General features: G+C 39.9%; 2 protein-coding genes across 3 annotated transcripts; both read right to left on the reverse strand.

The window, feature by feature from the left end:
* Positions 1–416: 416 nt before the first annotated feature.
* susd1 (sushi domain containing 1) lies at positions 417–12,562 on the reverse strand. 2 transcript variants are annotated; one of them, XM_017414524.2, is made up of 18 exons: positions 12,347–12,562; positions 12,061–12,204; positions 9,110–9,265; positions 8,736–8,888; positions 8,332–8,511; positions 5,894–6,073; positions 4,823–5,002; positions 4,538–4,717; positions 4,190–4,369; positions 3,816–3,995; positions 3,221–3,385; positions 2,647–2,741; positions 2,371–2,557; positions 2,148–2,241; positions 1,267–1,522; positions 1,136–1,175; positions 866–959; positions 417–577 (listed from the first exon to the last, which is right to left on the reverse strand). In XM_017414524.2, the coding sequence occupies exons 1-18, from the start codon at positions 12,399–12,401 to the stop codon at positions 559–561; spliced, it is 2,538 nt and encodes an 845-aa protein (XP_017270013.1). In that variant the 5' UTR covers positions 12,402–12,562; the 3' UTR covers positions 417–558. The 2 variants fall into 2 exon arrangements, with proteins under 2 accessions (XP_017270013.1, XP_024861350.1); XM_025005582.1 differs by lacking the exons at positions 3,816–3,995; positions 4,190–4,369; positions 4,538–4,717; positions 4,823–5,002; positions 5,894–6,073.
* Positions 12,563–14,775: 2,213 nt separating this feature from the next.
* Positions 14,776–18,242, reverse strand: si:ch211-12e13.12. Its single transcript, XM_017414598.3, has 2 exons — positions 18,111–18,242; positions 14,776–16,156 (listed from the first exon to the last, which is right to left on the reverse strand). The coding sequence occupies exon 2, from the start codon at positions 16,136–16,138 to the stop codon at positions 15,497–15,499; it is 642 nt and encodes a 213-aa protein (XP_017270087.1). The 5' UTR covers positions 16,139–16,156; positions 18,111–18,242; the 3' UTR covers positions 14,776–15,496.
* Between the last annotated feature and the right edge of the window lie 4,909 nt (positions 18,243–23,151).

The raw sequence follows: 23,151 nt of genomic DNA on the forward strand, positions 1-23,151 counted from the left end.
CTATGTTGTTTGGAGACAGTGGGACGGACAAGAAGACAGGAGACAGAACTGGAAGTGGCAGAGCTGAAGATGTTGAGGTTCTCCTTGGGAGGGACAAGGATGGACAGGATTAGGAATGAGGTCATCAGAGGTACAGCACAGGTTGAACGACTGAGAGATAAAGTTAGAGAGGCCAGACTGAGATGGTTTAGATATGTGCAGAGGAGGGACAGTGGATATATTGGTAGAAGGATGTTAGAGATGCAGCTGCCAGGAAACAGACAAAGAAGAGATATATGGATGAAGTTAGAGAGGACAGTTGGAGTGAGGACAGAGGACGCAGAAGACAGAAGACAGTTAGATGGAGGAGGATGACTTGCTATGTGATACATATGCCAGAAAATGATTAGATTCAATAACCAACAAATGCTATTAGACAACAATATAAGTTTATTACAATCTGCTTTATGTTCCTAATAATAACTGAACACGTATTTAGAGAATGTACAGGTCAGAAGTAAAAAATTAACGACTAATTTTGTTTCTTGTGATGACTTAAACCATCGGCACCGAGGCGAGTTAAGACCTCTTAACACACCTGGAAAAAACACAGAAGGGAAGAAAGGTCATTGAATCACACCTGAGCTTTACAGCGTGCATCAATCACATAAGAAAAGTAAGCAGACAAATTGGGGAAAAAATGTCACGGTAAATATGATAATGGAATAAACAAGATTTATAGCTGTCAGGATTTTGGTACGGTTAATATTTTGTGGTTAAAATAACCTGAGAGCATGAGTTCACGTGTTGCTGTTTTGATTTCAACCAAAATACTTGCACGTGTTTAAAATAGTGTGGCTGATGAAATGTGATTTATTCTCCATACCAGGTGAAACTGTATCCCCCCAGTACAACCAAGATGGCCCCTCCTATGAATACAACAACAGACAGCGATGAAGCCCTCAGGACGTACGATGTGCCTGAAACAAAGGAAACAGTGTACGAGTGAGTGACTTATTATGAATCCCATTTTCTACATCATAATCAAAGAAAATACATTTTATATTTGAATTTCTTTCTCCTGCCCCCTGATGATTATTAATCATGTAATTGTTGGTTAAAGTCAGCTTTACTACACCACAACAGGATGAGTTACCTTCTATCTTTGCCCACAGCACACAGCAACTTTTCGAGGCCTCAGAGAGAAAACATTTAGATAAGGTCTTCTGCATTTTCTGAGGCATAACTTTCTTTTTTACGGTACAACATAGAATGGTCACGACTCACCGTTTTCCACTGACTGACAGCTCGTAAGATGATGTAATAGGTTCGGCTGCTCTCCAGCGGTGCATTATAGAAGCCCCCATAGAGGCGGCCATCCCCTACGGTAAAGTTCATTTCTGTCCCAACACTCTGGACATGAAGCTGGGCAGTGATGTACTCCGCTGCTGGGTTTAGTTTGTTCTGCGCGTCTAAGCTCGCAGGAAAGGAACAGTCAAACATCGTGATCCCCTCTACAGGAAGCACAAAGATTTGGTACAAACTGCCAAATCAAAAACACAAAATGAAACGGTTTCACTTCGTTTGTAATGTATACACAGACTATCAGCGGTGACCGGGTGGAACTTCCTCCGCAGAGCACAGGGTTTATCCAACTCTTTCTGTCCTGCGTCCTGATCTTATTGACAGAATCCAAGCAAAGGATCAGAACTGATTAGACACGTTCAAGGGGACGTTCATTCATATGACTCATGCTACCATTCAGTGCCTTTTTAGCCAATGTAATAAAACAATTTTCATTAAGCGCCTAAACACGACATAAATATGTTGTGACAGATGCATAATGTGAAATCCAAGAATGATCATATGATAACGAGATATCTAAATAAAACTAGCTATTTCTTCAACAAAGCTCGTTTGTTTTTTTAATTGAGCTTTTTGTTCAAAAGTTTTAACTGCGTTGCATGAACTGCAGTTGGCAGCGATACCTGATATAGCCTGGCACATAAAGAAGTTTGATATCACTTTTTTGTAAAATGTGTGTTTTATTTAAGAAGGTATTATTTTTTTTTTTTCATTATGTCAAATATGATTTAGCTGGTTTACATCGCCTTTACCCGAGTCACATTTAACAACAACAGGAGTCACTCTGCTATGAATGATTTTACCTCAGTGGGTCCAGTGTGTCGGGTGATCTTTGTAGCCTCAGAGTTGGAAATGGAGTCTCTAATTCGGTGTAGTAGACAACTGGTGCTGGAGGTTCTGTTGAATATGTATATTACATTTGCAGTTTAAATGCTTGATTCAATATAAAAAGAAAAATCCACAACAAATAACATCTAACCACGCGTGTAATAAATAGTTCCAAGTTGTAAAGTTGTGCAGTGATACCTGTCAAGCTGGTGTTCGTGGCGGTGGTGGCTGTGAATCTGGCTGAAGCTGCAGTTACAGAGACGCTGTAGTTTGTTACCGGCAGCAGTTTGAGGCAAAGTTTCAGCCGATCAGCCTTCGACGTCAGGAAGTGTTTTCCTCTGTCTCGAAAGGATCTCTGGAAGTCTCTGGATCCGGTGTAAGTCACCTGAAATGATCGGATCCAATTTTTCAGTCATCGTTGGTGAAAGTCTGCTAAAACCATAGAGGAAAAAAGATGATATTATGTCATCTTACCCTGTAAGTTTCTGTATCTTCCTCATATTTTTCTGCTTTCCACTGCAGGCAGTTTCCATTATGGATGACTAGGTGACTGATAGGTGGATTGATTTCTGCGTTATTAAAATAAAAAGTGTAAAATACTGGATCTTGACTAATTCATAAGAGCTTAATTATTTGTGATTTAAAAAAATAAACATTTTTTATGAAGAATTAATATCTTAGCATTTGTATATAGCTTTTTAAATGGCCTCAGTTTGAAGAAATAGATGTTACATCCGCTAATGCCAAGTCAAACGTATCTCGGACCAAAGTGAATAGTGTTTTACAATCTGAGCGGTTCCATTTCCGGGACAGATTTTGCCAAAATGAAGCTGTACATTTGGACTAGCTGTCAGCTTATCATTCCTGTCAGAGTTACCTCTATTTCTCCCAACTGAAGCCATTCAAGAAGCTATTTACAACAGGTGAAATATTAATTCTTTATAAATTTTTACAAAGAACCCCGCATCAAGTGGCCAGGATATCACTTGAATGAAGACCCCCCCGCTGTAAACACGATTATATTTTTAACTACTATTTCAATGCTCACCTATGCACTTCAGCGTCGCCTCCTGCCACACCCCTGAGCTGCCACACAGAGACATGCTGGTGCCCCTCCAGCTGTGATACCCAGCTCCACAGCGATGAATCACAACGCTTCTGTTATGCCACACTACTTCGGAGTTGGCAAGGAAGGGAATCGGGCCACATTTAGCTGGAAAGATAGAAACAGCCACTGAATGACTTCAAAACCCCACCATTCATTTCACACACAAACACATGAGGTGGTTTTTCTGCGTGCACCCAAAAGGCCAAAAACATATAACAAGGAACACGTTATGAGAAAGCTGTGACTCAGTGTGTCAGGGTGAGGTTGTACATGCACAATGGATTTAACAAACACCCACATTTATCTTTGTGCTGACCACCAGTGATCATTGCAAGCCATTGAGGAGGAAAGTAAATCACATGCAACCTCTTAGGTTGCCACAAACTCCAAGTCTAGCATCCCAAATCACAACAGAACATGCAGTGTTAGAGACTTCAGCAGCAGAAACATCAGTAACCTGCTTGACGACATGCAAAGAGAAACAGTGGAGGCAGTAGTATACGTTCATGTTGAGTTGTAAGGATGATTACTCTACCTTTGCATTTTATAGATACCTCCCCCCACTCTCCTGAGAGTGAACATGTTGAAAAATTATTGCCACTTTGCTGGTAAAATCCGTCCATACACTCATACAGCACAACGCTGCCCGGTCTGCTGTTATGGTCCCACAGGAGGTTAGTGTCGGGGAGAATTTGTGGGGAACCGCAGTTTATTTCTGTATACAAATAATATGAACACAGACTGGGAGCAATAAAGGAGTGCAACAAGATGCCAAGCAATCCGTAGCGAGAGCTTTTTCGACAGGGTAAAACATAAAGAAAAGAACTTACAGTAGTAACAGTCTTGGCTATATTAGTCTTTAATCTAAAACAAAAGAGTTCATTTTTGGTCAGAAAAAAAATCCTGCACCTTCACACCACAGATCAACATCCTCCCACAATCCGTTTTTTCCACATACAGAGTAGCTTCTTTGTCCTCTGGCATAATATCCCTCCTCACATTGGTAAAACACAACGCTACCAATATGTGGCGCACCATCCCATCGCCTGTGAGCGTGCTGTATGAAAAGAGGTTCTGCGCAAATGATTTCTACAACAAAAAGACAGGAGATCAAGCAGTGGAAACTGGATAACTTTTGCTAACATTGTGAAGAAAAAAAAGATGCTCTGTGTGGTGCAAAATTATTCCTCATCTGAGGATAACTCGACTTAGTGACTCATTACACTTACATATACAGAAGATGAATATTTTTATCACCTTGACAGGACAAAGAGGTTTGATCCCATTCTCCACTGGCGGTACAAACTGATACATTTCCCTCTCCAACACTGACATATCCATCGTCACACGTATAAGCAACCTGAGAGCCCACAGCAGAGCTTTTATCCCACAGTACGCCTGCGTGAGGGATAGGTAAAGGCTCCCCGCAGTCAACTTCTACACACGTGGAGATTACATCGTTTAGCAGGGTGGGAAGAAAAATTATTAGTTTGTGAAGATTATCTTAAAACAAACAATAATGATAATTAAATAAAATATTACCTTTGCACAAAATGTCAGGTTTGGTCCAGTAACCGTTAACTGTGCACACTGACTCATTGCTACCCCCATGATGATAAAATCCTGCCTTACAGTAGTAGGTCACTGTGCTTCCAGGGGTGGAGCTGCCATTCCACACCTGTCCAGTGTTAAGCACAGTGGGTGGGCCTCCACATAACTGCTCTGAGACAGAAGATTTTGCACATCAGGGTTAAAGGGCTATTCTGTCCATTTTGAGGTGAGAGTTTTGTCTAAAAGTTATGAAGATTTAACGTCATAGCTGTTGTAGAAAGCTTTCTGAATGACCTCAGTTTGGAGGATCGATGAGTTAATGGCTAGTTTGAGCATGACTGAGACAAAAGTGAACTGGTACCAACTTAAAACAGCTCCAGGCTCAAACATTTTATTACAGTTTAAGTATTCGCTATTTCACAAACTTTTACACTGCTGTCAATTTTTGCAACATGGTTATTTACAAAGAATTTGGTTTACAAACCACAAAGCTATATGTAAATAACCACGTACTGTAAAACTGACAAAGGTGTCAGGTGTAAACTAATGTCGGTATGAACTGCTCTAAAATTGAGTTGCTTTAAGATGGCAACAATCCACTTTGATCTTGGTTGCATTTCGACTAGCTGTCAGATGTAACCTCTGTTCCTCCAAACTGGGGTCATACAAGAAGCTACTTACAACAGGTAAGAGATTTAATTTTTCATGACTTTTACACATTACCCCACTTCAAAATACTACTTTAAGCAGCATTTAAAAAAATACCCCAAATATGACTCATTTCAAACATAAACTTACAAGTTCATTTCTAATATGACTCACATATACGTATATTTTGACTCTTTAGTTGTTGCAAAATCCCACTGTTCTCCAGAAAGTTAATCAACTACTATCAAAACCCTCATCTAACTTTTGCATATTTGTCTTTTGTTACTAAGGCTTTTTGGGATTTGTGCCTGTAAGTAATTAACACCACACCATTGCCTCTTCATGTATCTGATACTGTAAATAAAAGACTTAGTTGAAAACAAAGAGAAATAATTCATTGATCATTTGGATTACCTTGACATGACAAAGTTGGGGGTGTCCAGTGACCGTTTTTATTACAGATGGATACGTTTTGTCCTCCTTTATCATAAAAGCCATTTTTACAGAAATATAGCACAATGCTGCCAGGGGTGGACTTATTGTTCCACACCTGCTCTGTGGATTCAATTAAAGGAGGATTTCCACACACGGTCTCTACAGGAAGAAAAGAACATGTACCATAAATATGCCATCACTGAGTTAATCAATGTTGTGCACCTCTGTGTGCATCTTTAGAACCTCCCCTCTCGATGATAAAACACTGATCAGATCTGGGCTGAAGGCAGGCCTGTCACCACACACACACACTGCACCTCTGACACCATGTTTTTGTAATTTGTGTAAAATAAGATCTGGCAATGCCAGGTTGAAAAAAATCACATTATGCTAAAAAATTTGTCACCTTGACGGAAGTGTTCTAAATCTGCAGTTTCCCCACCTTCACCAGTGTTCCCATCACATACACTGGCTTCAGAAAGTACTCAGAATTGGTTCAATTCTTGTTTTTTTTCTTCAACAAACTACACCCAGTACTCTAAGATGACAAAGTAGTTAGTTATTAAGAATAAAAGAATGAAATATCACATTGCCATAAGCATTCAGACCATTTCCTTGGCCATGAATTGAAGCATCTTTGGCAGCAGTTACAGTCTTGAGTCTTGGACAAACTTTTAACTTCTTCTTTACACATTCTCTCAAGCTCAGTCTGGTTGAATGGGGACCACTAGTGGGACGGCCATCTTCAGGTCTCCACATAGACGTTTGATAGGGTTCAGGTCAGGACTCTGTCGAACAGGTTTTTCTTTGAGGATATCTCTGTACGTTACTCCGTTCAACCCTAAACAACTTCCCAGTCCCTGATGCTGAAAAACACAAGCATGATGCTGCAGGTGAGGAGTGGTGCCTGGTTTCCTCCACTCACAACATTTAGAACTGAGGCCAAACAATTCAGTCTTGGTTTCGTCAGATCAGAGACTCTTGTTCCTCGCAGTCTGAGAGTCCTTCAGGTGGTGTTTCGAGTGTTTTGCACTGAGTGGATTCCATTGAGCTTCTAATGTCCAGATCAGGTTATTCATCACCTCTCTCACTACGGCTCTTCTCCCTCGATTGCTCAGTGTGGCCGGGTGACCAGCTCTCAAGAGTCCTGCCAGAGTCCAAACCCCTTCCCGTTGAGAACTACTGAGGCCACTGAGCTCTTGGGAACTGAACGCTCAGTGCAGCAGAAATGTTTTTGGAGCCTTCCCCATATCTGTGCCTTCCAACAGTCCTGCCTCTGAGCTCTGCAGGCAGTTCTTTTGACCTCATGGCTTGGGTTTTGATCTGATATGCACTATCAGCTGAGGAAGACCTTCTAGAGAGAGGTGTGTGCCTAACCAAATCAGGTTCAATCAGTTTAAGAAAAATGGGAGGCACCTGAGCTAAGTTTCAAGTGTTGTTGCGAAAGAAGATAACTCAAAAGCCACGTGCAACCAACTGTGGTAGTTTTGGTGTTTTTGCACAGATTGTCACAGGTTTTGAATTGTTTAATTATATTGTACTCTTTAGCTGTTAAAAGAGCTGAAGTTTTTGCTTCAGATGGAGTTTTGTAATAAGGTGCAGGGTATATTCTTAGCTGGAAACCCTGTGTGTTTGTTAGATAATGAAGAATATTTCAAAGCTGTGCTCCTCACATACTGTATAAATTTTTCTTGCTTTACGCTTTCACAAGTATTTTTCTGATATTAAATTTTAGACTAGCTAAATTCTTTCAAGAAGGTGATGTTAGTCAGTTAAGGCACAGAAAAGCATTTCTTTTGTACTTGAACCTGTTAAAAAAACATTTTATAAAATGAACCAACTTTCTTTTCAACTGTGGTTTGTGTAACAGACAAAGGAAATAATATTGTCCAGTTCTAGTTTGCTTGAATAGCGTAAATGCAAAAAATGGTTTAAAAACAAAGACAACTGGACTTCAATTCTGTAGCTGAAAGCATTTCTCGAGGAGCTTCTTCCTCGGATGAGACGTGAAACATCTTCGACTACAGAATTGAAGTCCATTTGTTTTTGCTTGTAACTCTTATTTGACTTACTATGTCATGGATGACTGAGAATCTACACCTTGAATGGCATAATAAAAACCATTTGAGTCACACACTGAGTGGCAAACTGTGTGTAAGTTCCCTGAGTGGCTTCAGCTGGTGTGTGATGCCTGTGGAGTTTGTAGGACTTATTCTCATTTATTGGTGTTTATTGTATAATAGGTAATTAAAATTAATTTCACATAGTACCAGTCTGTCTACTGGTTCCTTTGGCTTCTTCACCGCATCACAACACTTACCTCCTGCTGAAAACTAAACTGGCACATCTTTTTTAGGATTCACATCAAATTGTTTGCATAAAAAGATGCACTCATTTCACTTCAGATGTCACCTCACCTTCACAGACCAACGTGGGTCCTCTCCATAATCCATCAGCACTGCACACAGAGCTGTTGTCCCCCCTCCTCCACACAAAGCCTTCATTGCAGACATACGTGGCCACGCTGCTGTATGTGGTTCCCTGGAGAGGCAGCAGGGTTGTGTCCTCTACTGCAGCAGGCTGGCCACAGTCCACCACTGAGAGGGACAGGAGCTGATAAAATGTCACATCCGCCTTCCACCACCCCACTTAATATGAGGCTTTTTATGATGATATGAGATGTTAGTCTGGTAGAACCACACTGAAGGGTGTTAATGACGTTGAATTAGCACCTATGCTCTATTTATAATACCTTCAAGCATTTGTTTTTAGTGTAAAACAGATGTTTGCAAATTCAAATGGCATTCCCTGTATTTTTTACCTTTGCAGGAAGCTCCGTCTCTTTGTGGGTGAAAGGGCTCAGATCCATTGTGGACTTGATATCCCAGCTGACAGCTACAGTCAAAGCTGCCCTCCACGTTCCTGCACTGACCTCCCTCTCCACACAGCCCCGTGGTCTTACACTCATCAATATCTGCAAAACCAAAGGAAGACAGTTATGACACATGACGGCCAAAATATCCCTGACTTTTTTTAGGATTGTGTCCCAGATATCAAGGCTCTAATTTTACTTTGATCGAGTCATCTCTATGTCTGAACCCATTGTCTGAAATTAAACCCTCTTTACGACTAAATAGGCACACATTGATCCACTGTTTATAGTTTTTGACAATCCCAGATCTGGCCTAATCTCACCTTGGCAGTGGGTTCCATCATTTGGGATGAAGACAGCCATGTTGTTAGAGGGCCTGTAGCCAGCCAAGCAGGTGCAGTAGTAGCTACCGTAGGTGTTGTGGCATGTGGTATGCTGCCCACAGATCTTAGTGGTTCCTATCTGGCACTCATCTTTGTCTGGAAAAAAAAAACAAAAACATATAGGACCTTTAATGTACTCTTTAAGCTTAAACAAGCTTGTAATCTCAGGCTCTTCAATAGATTTATAATCTGACTTCATCTCATACCGTATATTTGGCTTTTCTTATAAATTTTGCACAATTAGGTACTGACTTTGTCTGGGTTTTGGTGCCAAGCAGGTGGAGTGATTTATCTCACAGCAGAAATAATGTAATAGCTATGTTGGTTCACGTTGCAACACGTTCACAGTAAAGGCTCAAACATTGCCCAATGATTAGGTTAAGTCATTTTTATTTCTACAGACATGCAGCTTCTCTGTTTTTTTTTTTAAAAAGATATTAACTTACAATATGTCACAGCTAAAGTCAAAATATGCACTTTGTTTTTCATTATTTGTATTTTTTTTATGTATGTGTATCATTTGTGTTAAAAGTAACCACTGAATAGTCATCATTCACTACCAAAAGTCTACTGCATAATTTGTAATAAATGAGCAAAAACGGGGTAAATTGGGGTATATTTCCATACCACTTTTTTACTATAGATTGTGACACTATTTTGCTTTAACGCACAAACATACAGTAACTATTACATGTTTTCTTGTGGATTAGCTCTGTTGATTTTTTTTACAAAAGCATCTGTCTGCTGTTGCAGAAAGTGACACTGATCTGGGACAAGCACAAAGTACTAAACATTAAAAACAGGAGTGTAAAAGTCAGTACATTGAGTTGAAAACGCCTAAAAAGTCCTTTTGTTATGAGTGTTGGGTCAGATCTGTGTGGGTCCTGTTTTCACACTGAATTTAATTGTTTGATCCTCTGTAAAAAAAATAAAATAAAATAAAATAAGTTAACTGCATTAGTAAGAATACGATAAAATATGATGGGATGTCCAACATTTAAGGTTTATATCTCTCATCTTTGAACTTTATCATCAGAAAAGGTTCAGTTTGCATTGGGAAACATTTTTGTTTCTCCCTTGAGAAAAATTCTGATCACAATTAGGATTCAAATTCAGATTCCAGTACATTGTTTAACTCATACTGAACATGCAGTGGACCTTTTTTGCCCTTCCTTATACCACTAAAGTCAAAAGCATCATATAGGCTTGACTACTGCAATGCTGTTTTAAGACATCCAAATCATTCTTTAAAACTTTCTGTTGATGTAAAATGCTGAGGCCAGAGTGCTGACAGGTGGCACAAGAAAAATCAAATTTCTCCATTTTCAGCTTCTCTACTTTGGTTTTGTGTAAATTTTAGGAATGCATTTTAAACTTATTACATATAAGTCTCCCAAAAGCCTAACCCAGACCTAATTAAGCTCACTAAATATTTACATTTTTAATCATCAGTCAGCTATAAATGGTAGAAGCATCTGGTTGTGAATTTGTATGTGTCTACATTCCTAATGTGGGATATAACAACAAAAAACAGATGCATCACTTTCAGTTCGGAGGAGAAAATCCTGAACTCAGGTAAAATAGAAGTCAGTGAGACATGCAAGTTATGATGTGTGCACACTGCACTCTGGGAGGATTTGAGAGAAAAGAATAAGTCCTATAAAAGTAAGACACACACTAGGTGAAAAAGGACAGAAATCCCTACATTTTGATGCATAAACTGAACAAGAAGTATGGAAATTAAAAGAGTTTAGAAGTTAGAAGTTAGTGGGACATCATCACACTCTGAGTTGAGCATTTGGTGGTAAAATCATCAAAAATCATGAACCTTGAATTCCAAATGTGTAAAATAAATAAATAAATAAAAATTCCAGTTCAGTCATATAAAGTCCACGTTTCTGTGAGCCGTTTAAACTTTGAATGATGTTTCTACTGTGAAGTCTGAGCTGTAGAGCTCTGCAGAAGGCTGAGTTTTCTCATTTGTGTCACCAAAATACCATCACTGTGTTTGTGTCAGTTTCTCGTGAACACTGTCTGCGCCGTACACTGTACTGCTGTCAAGATTTAGGGTTCTTGTGTTCCTGATTCATGTTTCAGTTTGGGTTTATTGTTTCTTTTATTTTGTTATTCAGTTGTCTTATGTTTAGTCTGGGCTTTGCTCAGTCCTTGTTCCTTGCGTCTCTGTTTCCTGTCATTATTCACTTGTCCTCTGTTATCCCTTGTTTGCCTGCCACGCCCATCTCCACCTGCTCCTAGTTTGTAATCACTCACCTGTGCCTACTTCACCTAATTTCCTGCAACTTTTAAAACCTGGTCATTTCCCTCACCTGTCGCTGGTTCATTGTGTTTCACTCCTGTGCTGTCTGGTTTTTCCTTGTGTTTCGGCCCCTTATGTTCTTGGAATCCAGCTTTTGTACGTTTTTGTTATTTAGTTTAGTTGGTGCCTCATCAGCTTTTGTTTTTCCTTATTGTTAATAAACTGTTTTCATAAGTTCCTCCTTGTGTGCCTGCATTTGGGGCCAACTAACTCTCTCGCACAGTGACAACTGCTACAAAAAAAGACCATAGATTATGAATCCACGACTTTATTTATTAGTTTTTTGTATGGGTTTTACTGAAATTTTTACTAAATTGGGATGGAAATGGAAGAATATAGTAATGAAGTTGTTTCAATGCTTATATGCCTTTGTTAGTATTTACTGCATTCTGAACATTTCTTACTGATTTCCTCACGTTAAACCTTTTGTTTTTTTATTGCTTTGATTATTTTTCTATGTTGTTTCTGTTCTACTTGTACTCTTTAAAGCTCTGTTAGTTTTGCTTCATAATAACAAAGAATAACCACATTTCCCCACAACAAATCAGTACATATAATAAAAGCTATCCTCTACCTTGACAGAAAGTTATTCCGTTTCCGAGAAAGCCGAGCTCGCAGTTACAGACTTTACCAGAGCCGTTTGGTTTGTCCTGACACTTGGCGTTGGCGTGGCAGGTCGAGCACACATCCAGCAGAGTTTGTCCTCCTGCTAGAAAACCTGAAGAAAGGGAGGACTATCCGCTGGTCAAAAGGGTAGTTCCACTAATTATTAATGGTCAGTGACATTAAGGAGGTTTAAACCCCTACGGATATAAAGTAATCAACTCATCTGAGTGACTGGATGGGGGTGAAAATATTACCTGAAAATCCAACGAGCAGAAAACCCACAATCATTCTTCTGTTCCCTTCATCCATCCTCCCTGAGAAGCGCCCGGCAACTGCCCTCACTTCATCCCCCTCACCCCTTCCCTTCGCTTCCTTCTCGTGGGCCGTTGAGCCGCTGAGCGCGCTCGATAACCCTGAGAGAGGGGGTGAGATGAGGTCGCTCTCGAGTGCGACTCCTCTCCTCAGTGTTTTTTTTTGTGGAGACCATGGTTGATTACCTGTGGTGACCATCTTAAACTAGACAGACTCCAGAAGTTAATCAGTTGTAGATTCACATCTAAGAATTTTTTTTTTTTTTGTGGAAGCTGCTGCTTCGGCGGCTCCGTCCGTCATTCTGCGGTGCGCTCGGTTCCATCTGCTCGCCCTGCCAAACTGCACACTCATGCTGTGGTATCTGATAAAAAGGCTATATTTGGCCCAATCAAACCTGATGGGTCTTTGCTCAAAAAGACCCATAGCTTTAGGTAAAACGCCATTTAAACGGGTTTTTGTTTACAGAAAATTTGACTCTTTATTTCACACTTTCACAGCATTTTCAATCTTACCTTCTGCTGAAGAAGATAGGGTGGATAAGTTTTTTACAAGAAACTTTGTGTGTGTGTGTCTGTTTGGTAGCAAAATATCTCACTGGATTTGAATGAAACTCTCAAAAATTAATCTATTATATACATCTACAACTGATCAACATTTGGAGTCAATCCAATTCAAGCTACTGTAGCCAAGGCAAAAATGGCTTTAATTTACACATAGTGAGCTAAAAATTGGTGTGGTAGTAGCTGAGACCTACTCACAACGCATTCTCTAAGCGCTACACAGTGCACGCCATCTTGGCTTAAAACCTTGCCAATAACTTTTGGAGTCAACTCTTGTCTATCTGTTAGCAAAATATCTCATAAACCATTGGATGAAATTGAATGAAACTATCAGAAAGTAATCATTAGATGTACATCTACAACTGATTAACCTTTGGAGTCAGCCCAGTTTAAGATGGCTGCCGCAGTTAAACTTAGCCACCTCAAAAATGGTAATAACTCAGTCAGTTTTACAGATATTGAGCTAAAATTTGGCGTGGTAGTAGCTGAGAGTGATTCTCAAAACAAACTGAGCGCTAACAGATCTCACAAGATCTTACAATATCACATGAGGTTGGTTTGACTAATAAACTGGCTATAAATTAATTTATTTTCAACATTAGATGATCCCAGTTGGAAACTCCAGTATGAAACGCGGTGGGTGATATTAATTCCTTCAGGCAATGTTAGGCCTCTTATTTGTAAATGCCTTTCCTTTTTAACAAAAGAGTTTTCTTTTTAACCGCAGTTGATTTAACTGATGTATTGTTTGTTAACTCGCTGATCTGTCTCCTCCTCGCTGATCTCTAACATCCTTCATGTAGTCGAGATCTGCTCATTTTTAGAACGGCTCACCCTACATTTAAAAACAGCCTTAATAATTTGGCATTATATTACATACATGCTTCACTGGTGTAATATGCTAATGACACCAGCATCATTCCTTGTTCAGCTACAGGGTCCAAGATGGGGTGGGTGGGAGGTGTGTGTGTGTGTGTGTGTGTGTGTGTGTGTGTGTGTGTAGGGGTAATAAGTTGGTGAGTTGTGGGAGGTGGAGATAAGTCTGGTGAGCTCCTATCTCTCAGCCCAGCAGGGTCCTAACTGGGGGTTTGCTGTCGCTCAAACCAGTAAGATACGGGCCCATGCCAGTTTCTTAAGGACTGGACCCCGCCCCCCGTTGCCCCGTCCCCCGCCCCCCCAAGTTCTCTGTTATCTGTATTTATCTGAACAGTAGGATCCCATGAAAGATAGGTTTGTCCAGTGCAAACAGAAGTTGATTCAGCAATGATTTCTGAGCCAGACAGAACTTTGATCGTCTCATTTTGCAGTTTGTGTCCAGATCGCTCAGTTCTTCTGCTGCTGTTTGTAATGGGTAAAGCCCTTTAATGGATTTAGAAATGTTTAAACTGAAGTAAAATTAGCTGTTTCTTGAGGAATCCCTCAAAGAATGTTGAACAGCGACAGATCGGCTGCTCGCTGGATCAGTTATTTGTACAAATAGCCAAGAGACAGTGGCCGGAAACGTCATGTGACCTTTACATAAAAAGATCTTTGACTTCACTGAAAAAAAGCTTTCCTCTCAAGGTGTTCTGCAACACCTTTAACCAAATACTGACACCTTTCACTTCTAAGCTTCTGAAGAAACTAATATGAAACAGTGTGAGAGTTAACTTTTATATCGCTCTTACTTAAAAATACAGTAGTTATTCGATTGAAAAGTAAAACAGTGAAACATGAGCACCTATTAGATTTCAGTGATGAATGTTGAATGATCTGATTATACTTAAATACCCAAAGTAGAAGGACAATTTTGTTATTATTAAAGTGTTGTTTATTGGATGTTAGCACCTGCTCTTTACTACAAAAGTCTCATTCTGATCAACCGTGCCGTTTTAGCAACAAAACTGTACAAAAGACTCGACTGGAGATTGATGATATGAAGTCACACTCTGGAAATGAACGAAGCAAAGCATTAAATGTCCCAGCATGCATAAAGTGCCAAGCAAATCCTCTAGTTTAAAATTTAAATGTAAAAAGGTGAAACACAAGAAGAAAAACAAATCTAAAAGTAACACACAGAGTCTAAAGTGTGTAAAGAAAATGCAACATTTTGGCCTCGTTGCTGTTTAAAAAGAAATGGTTGAACAGATCCTAAAGATCCTGTATTCAATTTATTCATTAAGCACAGTTACACTTAATATCGGAAAAAGTATTTAAAAATCACTCATTGTTATTTTTAACCATAAATTCAAGTAATGAGGAGATCAATCATGTTGAAAATAATGTAACAATCTTTTCCAAAGCAAGTTATTCACAGTGGCAGCAATTTTTAACAACATAAGAAACTTTTTTAATCCTCTTACGTTTTACTGACATTTGAATATTTTTGCTGTTTAATTTGTATTTTTTTTTTATTTTGGCCAGAAAATCTCTTCTCTCCCACTTTAGCCGAACAAAGATGGAGTTCACATAAAAGCCGGAAGCACACAGATCTTTGAATGTCTCAACTTAACGGCCTTGCGGAGGTTTTCAGACCTGCAGCTCTGTGTTTGGTCACAGCAGAGTGCAGAAACAGCAGGGTTTCTTCGCCCGTGGTGTGTCTGCCCCCCCGGGCGGAGGGCCTTCACGGGCCGGGCGATCATCCTTCCACTCTGACAGGGAGCCGCTGGAGGTGGACAGCAGCCTCCCGCACACCAGGTCAGCAGCTTTTCCTTCCATCACCGATAACTCCGTCACCGTCTTCTCTCTCAGTGACATGTCCCCGTCTTCATCGTCGTCGATCAGCACAAACTCTTTGAGGTAAACCTCCCTGGCCCCCTGGAGACTGTGGTTCCCCCCTGACTCCTCCAAGGTGTAGGCATCTACAAAGGTTATAGTTGAAGACTCTGTCATGGACTCGTGTGGGTCTGTGGAGTTGTCCTCGGGCCCTGAGTACGCTTGGCTGCTTGAATCCATCGTCCGAGTGGCGCTCCCACGAAATGTCTCGTCCCTTATGTTCAGCTCCTGCTCCTGGTGTTTGGGGGTGGTGTCAGGATCGCCGTCTTGCCCGGCGAGGTGGTCTCTGGAGTGGGAACCATTCCCAGGGCGCGTCTGAAAAGAAGCCTTCTGGCAGTCATGGTAGAGCTGAACGCCGCTGCTCCCTGTTGGATCAGAGAGCGAGAGGCCGGCGGTGTCGTCTCCTCCTCGCCTCCTCATGTATCTTCCCTCCACGCGCTGAGATTAAATAGGACGGTGGAGAACATTCAGTTAAAGGAGATTTTATGACATGAAATTAAAAAAAACTCTTTCCACAATAAAAAGTGTTTCTTTTTAACTATTAGTAGTTCGTTTATTTAAAACATGAACGATGGAACTAAATTTCACTCTAAATGATATTCTAGTGCTTGTTGACCTGACAGATGTTGAGATGTTTCAGCACCTGAAGGAAAAGTTTGATCTGCTGGTGGTGCAACAGAGGTGTAATGTCAAATTTCATGGCAATGAGTGCTAAATATTTACCTGTTACGCCCCTCTCAAAGCAAAAACTATTGAACATATTTCATCCTGAAAAAGCTCCTGATTAGTAACTTTAATGCTGATACAACTATTGTACAAACTGTTGTTGCCCACCAATCTGGGATTGGCTTTTAAGGCTATTTCCAAACATTTTGGAGAATTACAGTTTGTATGTTGAATGGTAAGTGTAGCGACAAGTGTAGCGCAATAATAAAAAAAAAAGGCTGAACAACACACCGTTTGGATGGGAGGTCGCAGGATGGTTTAGATTTGGAACACTGGAGCACACGAGACCTCAGGAACCATAATATTTGGAGAAACAAGACTAAAACACAGCAAATCAGGACAGCTGTCAGCACGGTGGTGGGCAGGTGATGGTTTGGGCTGGTTCTTCAGCCACGGGGCCTCGGCTCCTGGCAGTCGCTGAGTCGAACATCAGCTCTTTTGCTGAGAGGGTTTTAGATTTAAATGTGTCCGTTTGCTGAAACTTGGCTCAGACTGGGCCATACAACAGACCACAAAGCCAAACATGAATCTACAAAAACAAAATGGCTGAAATAAATTCAACGCGCTTCTGCGAAACGTGCTGTGAATGGTGATTAGTCATACTTGCCAGATAGCATCATAGACAAGTTTCCTTCTACTCTTTTGCTATTTTACAGAATCAGATGTAAATCAAGCATTGAAGGTTTGTACATTTGTGTTTTTAGTCTAATATTAGAGACAATTTTATCCTCCATTTCCCTCCATTATTCCCAGGCTTCACTGACAGTAACTGGGACAGTAAATCGTAAGTGTAGAAGAGTCAGTGGACCAGTAGAACAAGCTGTCATTTCATGCTGGACTCTTTGAATGAAGAAATGAAGCTGGTACGTTTAAACAAAGCCAAAAATAACTTGCATTTCCCTGAGGATTGGCTCTTTGAATTTAGAGACAGATGAATTCCTTCGAAGTGCTTCAGCCAAGACAGGAGAGATTTTCTTTCTTTCATCTTTTCATCTTTCAAAACACATCTTTCCCTTCCCTCCCCCCAGAACCAGTCCACTCAGAGAGGAGAACGGGCCACTCTTCAGAGGAGGACGAGTTGGAGTAACACGCTGTGACTCAGACATGTGCCATCTGAGCCATGGCTGCAAAAAGAGCTACGTTATGTTGAATTTTTAAATTGTAAAGACTCTAAAGCAACAACACAGACAATTTGGGTTAAGAATAATAAGACTTTTGCAATAAATGGAAAATTGTGAGACTATTTTAGCAGGAGTTTGTCCAGTTTGTGAGCTGAATGGACTGCACTCTGCTCCGCCGCTCGACAAACTGACCCTGTTACACTTGACTGATTCGTATGCATGACAGAATCAGGACTCTATAAATGAATAATATCATGTATACATGCTCTAACTCAGCTCTGAATGGCTTCTGAGCAAGAGCAGACGAGAAGCAGGTGCACAGGAATCGTACTATGGCTTCGCTGTGAGCAAGGCGAGTCTGACAGCAGCTTTTGCCGAAGGACATCAGTGACAAAGCAAGAAAAATGTTATACTTTGAAACCCATTAAAAAATGTTTTGGATGCTTTTTCTGACAAAAAAAGACACCTCACTGCATAAACATACATTACTTAACTGATCATTACAACTTTGACATATAAAAGACACATTTTTATCATTCTTTTACCTGAAGCTTTCAGAGTCGACCTCTTCTTTCAGTTGCTGTAATAAAAATCACATGGCAGGGATGAGATGACCCGTGCAGCGTGCTTCCTGTCTGATCTGCCACCCAGCCGGTGAACCTGACGTCTCCTCTGAGCAGACGTCTTTAAACAAAGACTCTTCACGCACTCCCACCCCTCATCTCGAAGTGACGGCTGCTCAGTTTCCAGCTCAGGACAAACCACTGCCTGCAATCACGCTGGGAATAAAACTTGTTTTGTTATTATGGCTTTTTTTATTTGTATAACTTATATTTTTATATTCAGAAAGAAAAAGTCTCAAGGGAAACATTTTCAATATAATGTATGATGTTTCAGACACCTTATTTTGCACTAAAATATACTATTATTCAATATAAACTAGTTACCTGACAACATAAACATTTAATACAACATATTTGTAGGCAATTAAAATAAAACATTTAGTCAAACTACCCAATTCCCCCTTGCCCGTCTCTCTACTGTCTGCTCTCTGTGTATCTTCATATTCAATGCTCAGTCATCACAGTTTATATGACTAGAAATTCATTTGATGTTGTAAAGAAAATAATATGTCTCTTTATGCTGGAAACAAGCTCCTTGTTTTTTGTTTTTTTTTTACAGTGAAACGTCTGAGCTGTGCAGGGACGCATGAAGAACCGTTTCTCTCAGGGCCGTGCACTAAATGTGCTCATATAAATAATACAGGAGGGACAGACCCTCAGTCAGCTGCAGACGGGAATATTGGAGCGATCAAATATTAAAAAGGGGTGATGTTTGCTTGAGTCTAATATGGTGAACAGAGAGAGTTTTAACAAAGTGCTGATGTTTGATAAGATCTACAAACCCCAGCCCATCATAAACAGAGTTTAAATTGAAGCGCCTGCAGACAGGACAATAATAATTCTTGTTGATGAAGCAAAGTTATAATTTGAAGACATTTTGGGGAATATATTATGCCAAGACCCATCAATAAACCAAAAAGGGTGCTAACAATGACTATATTCCATAAATACTAAAGTAAGGCATTGTTCCTTTGCTTTTCCTACAGGAGCATGTAAAAGTATCACAAAGGTCTATTCCCCTCTAAAAAGTTAGTGGCAATTAAATAACTTATATTGCAGCATAAAGTCTCAAACCAAATATCTGTTTTATACAAACATGTATTTCTGTCCTTATTAGGACATTGTACTGATGTCCATTCTTTTCTTTAGCCTAACACTAACTATTACCAGTTCATGTCTAACCCTAAACCTAACCTAAATGTCAGGTAGGGTGGAGAGAGCAGCAAACCCAATGCACAGACTCATCGTAGTTCCAGGAAATAAATTATTTATTAAGAATACAAAAAAGAAACAAAAGCCAAACTACAACAAAAATCCAAAATGCAGCAAAAAAGACAAAGCAAGATATGGGCAAGGCAGGAACCAGACAGCGCGTGTAAGCAACAATGGACCAGCGAGAGAGTGGAGGAAATGACCAGGTTTTAAAGCAGAGGGTAATTAGGGAAAGTGGGCACAGGTGAGTGATTACAATTTGGAACAGGTGAAGATGGGCGTGGCAAGAAGATGAGATAAACAGAGGAGAAGTGAATGATGACAGGAAACAAAGACAAAAGGAACTAAGAACTGAACTAGTTAGAAAGATAACTAAATAACAAAATAAAATAAACAATAAACTCAAACAGAAGCATGAATCAGAAACATGAAAACAGAAAAACAAAGCACCAAGAACCAAAGCCAAAAATAAACTCAAAAATACTTAAATCAATGACACTAAACTCAATTCACACCGAAGACCGTCACCCAACCCCAACCCAGAAATGATGTTCCATCGTATTAGGACTGGGCTTTGGCTCCATTCTGTTAGGATCTGAGTTTTTGAATTATGTTTTGTCTTCATGTTTCAGTTAGAGTTTATTGTTTGTTATTTAGTTGTCTCTTCCCTGTGCCTCAGCCACCATTCACTTCTCCTCAGTCACACTCTCTCTCTTCCCTTTTCTCACCCATCTACACCTGCCTCTAGCTCCATAATCATCTCACCTGTGCCCACTTCCACTAATCACCCTCTGCCTTTAATACCCGGTCACATTCTCTACCTCTCTGCTGGTTCATTGTCATTCTCTTGTCTCCATGATGTGCTGTTCTGTTTGCTCGTGCCTTCTCGTCTCCCAGTGGTCCGTCTTTAGTCTCAGGTCTGTCCAGGTTTTGTTTAGTTAGTTGGTGTTTTGTATTTAGATTGGGTTTTGCTGCCACGTCAGCCTTTGTTTTGGGTTTGCCTTTTATTTCTAAATAAATTAGGTTTTTGTTTCAACATGAGTCTGCGCTCAGGGTTCGCCTCCTTCCACCCCGTTCATGACACATTCGGACTACTGGTCCCGACAAGGTAGGTGATTGTAACAGAAAAGGTAACAAAAATCAAGTACACACAAACACATGTTTTTACATGCAGAATTAAAGACAGAACCGTCACCTGCGGAATAATCTCCTAATGGACTCAGTTTGGGTTTTGGAGGCTCACTCCTGCTCCACATCTTCAGATTAGACTCATAGTTAGTGCTGCTGACTCATGTGACCTTTAACCATCCAATAAACATGCAAGGATATCTGGGGGACCTCCCACGATGCGCTCAGTGCCTCTCATGCCTCCCATCCATTTTCTTTACCCGCTTCTCCTTTCCAGGTCACTGGTGTCTACCTCCAGCAGTCACTGTGTGAGAGGCGGGGGACACCCTGGACAGGTCTACGGTCCGTCACAGGGACACAGAAACAAACGAGACAAACAGCCATCCACACTTACTCATATGTAGGAACGGTTTTAGAGTCACCAGTTAACCTAAAATGCATTTTTTGGATCTGTGTAAGGAGAACATACAAACTCCACCCAGAGAGACCCCAGTTTGATAATAAAAAGTCATTTACCAGATTTTTTTGTGCTCCTCAAGTTGTAAGTCCAATATGTTCTTATTATTCTGAGTTTATATGATCGTTTTCCTGTAATCACTGTTGATAATCCATGAAAATACAGCACAGCAAACAAGCAAAGAATATTTCAGTTCCTTCATTTATACAGGTTAGTCTCACTGAGACAATCATCTGTTATGCACAAGAAAAACAGTACAATCAATAAAAGACATTAGTATAAAATAAACATATAAATACACCCCAATCAACATTTCATAACAAGCTACAGTGACATAAAAGTAACAACAACTGAAAAACTCATTACAAACAGGAGCAAGTGTTTGTTGAAGTGATCTCAGATTCTTCCATTAAAAGTTTAAATTTCTCGAGCGTAACGAGACTGGACAGCATCTGATCCTGCATGTTCCAGTTTGGGGGGCCGGAGTGTGAAAATGTCTTCTTATCCAGCACAGTACTAAGTGGTGGAACGCTGTAGGTGATAAAAGCCAGAGAGCAAAGGTTGCGATGGCGCTGTTTACAAGTCACATTACGGGACAAATATGATGGAACCAAATAGAGGGTGGGTTTGTACATAAATGTGTTCCGGTTTAAAAGTCTGAGGATGTATAATGATGGTTATTTAACCTGACATCATAAAGTGCATGGACAAGTGAGAGGTTTACTGCCTGTGATGAATCTCAAAGCTAGACAGCATCCAGCAGGCGTAAAGAGCTGCACAACATCTCTGTAGCCAAGAAGGTGACAGAAACCAGCTGTTTTCGGGCTCAAAATGAGAAACGAGACTTATGTCGAAAGAAGAACCAGTTTTAACTGAAGCTTCTTCAGCAAAATGTTATGTCTTATTTCATTAAAAAAATAAAATAAATCTGAAGACTACAACTCGGGTGAGACAATTGCATTATTTAGTTTCTAATTATGTAAACTAGTGAGGGAAAAGTTGTGTTATACTTTGTTATGATTTATTACTAATGTAATTTATAGTCGGTCTAAATGTTAAAAAAAATCTCAAAACAATGTGAAGAATAAAGTAAAGGAAGCATCAGTTTTTGCCACTTTCCTTCCTCTATTTGAGTCCTCTATTCGCTGCAGCAGATTAACGTCACAGCACGTCAGGGGTCACATGCCGGCAGTTTTAAACATCTTGTTAAATCTTACAAAACAAATGGATCAGACATTACTGTAAACCAATGTTATAATACAGCTCTGTTGATATTTCACAGTAATCAATCTAGGATGTATAAAAGGTATCTGAAAAATTATTCAAGGCGTCCTAGAGGTATTTAAATCTACACATTTTCTGGTTCAAACGTCTCAGTAAAAACCTACCTAGTAAATGTACAGTACAAGTGGTACATAAGAAATGGATGAGAGGACTAACATTTCTGAAAAAAAGTCTGTTTTTCTAACGAGTTCATGTTCTTAATCACAGGGTTTAAAGCAAAAGTTCAGATCTTTTGAAGTGGCGTTTTGTGGAAAAGGGTTGAGCAATTATTATCTTACCTGCTGTGGAGATAATAGTGTCTCTGAACAACTTCAGTTAAAAGAAATAATATAATTTCGACAGGACTGACAAGCTGATGGCTACTTTGAAGGCAAGCAGGACCAAAACGGACAGCTGGCTTCTTAAAACTCCAGTCTAAAAATTTTTTTTGAAGCATTTCATGTCATGCAAATGTTATTTTATAACCCTCTGCATCACCGTAAGTTTCACGCTGTGTTGTTATTTTGACAGAAATATTATCATTTTCCCTACAGGAAGTGCCCCCAGCCTGCACAGGAAGTACCAAAGTCAGCTGCTGCCGCCATTTGTGCTTGTAAATAATACTGTGAAACTGATGGTATACAGCAGGCAGATTTATGAAACAGCACTTGCATGAACCATTCAGAATAACCGTTAACTTGTCAATCTGGTCAAATTTAAACTATTTCTCCAAACTGAGGTAATTTAAAGAGCTACACTCCTGATCAAAATCTTAAGACCAGTCAAAAAATTGCAAGAATTTGCATTTTGCACTATTGGATCTTAAGAAGGTTCTAAGTAGAGCTTCACAATGTTAAAGGAAAAAATCAGTGCAAGAGACAAGAACTTTTGAGCAGGGAATTT

The sequence above is a fragment of the Kryptolebias marmoratus genome, linkage group LG1 (genome assembly GCF_001649575.2).
Source record: "Kryptolebias marmoratus isolate JLee-2015 linkage group LG1, ASM164957v2, whole genome shotgun sequence".
Taxonomy (NCBI): domain Eukaryota; kingdom Metazoa; phylum Chordata; class Actinopteri; order Cyprinodontiformes; family Rivulidae; genus Kryptolebias; species Kryptolebias marmoratus.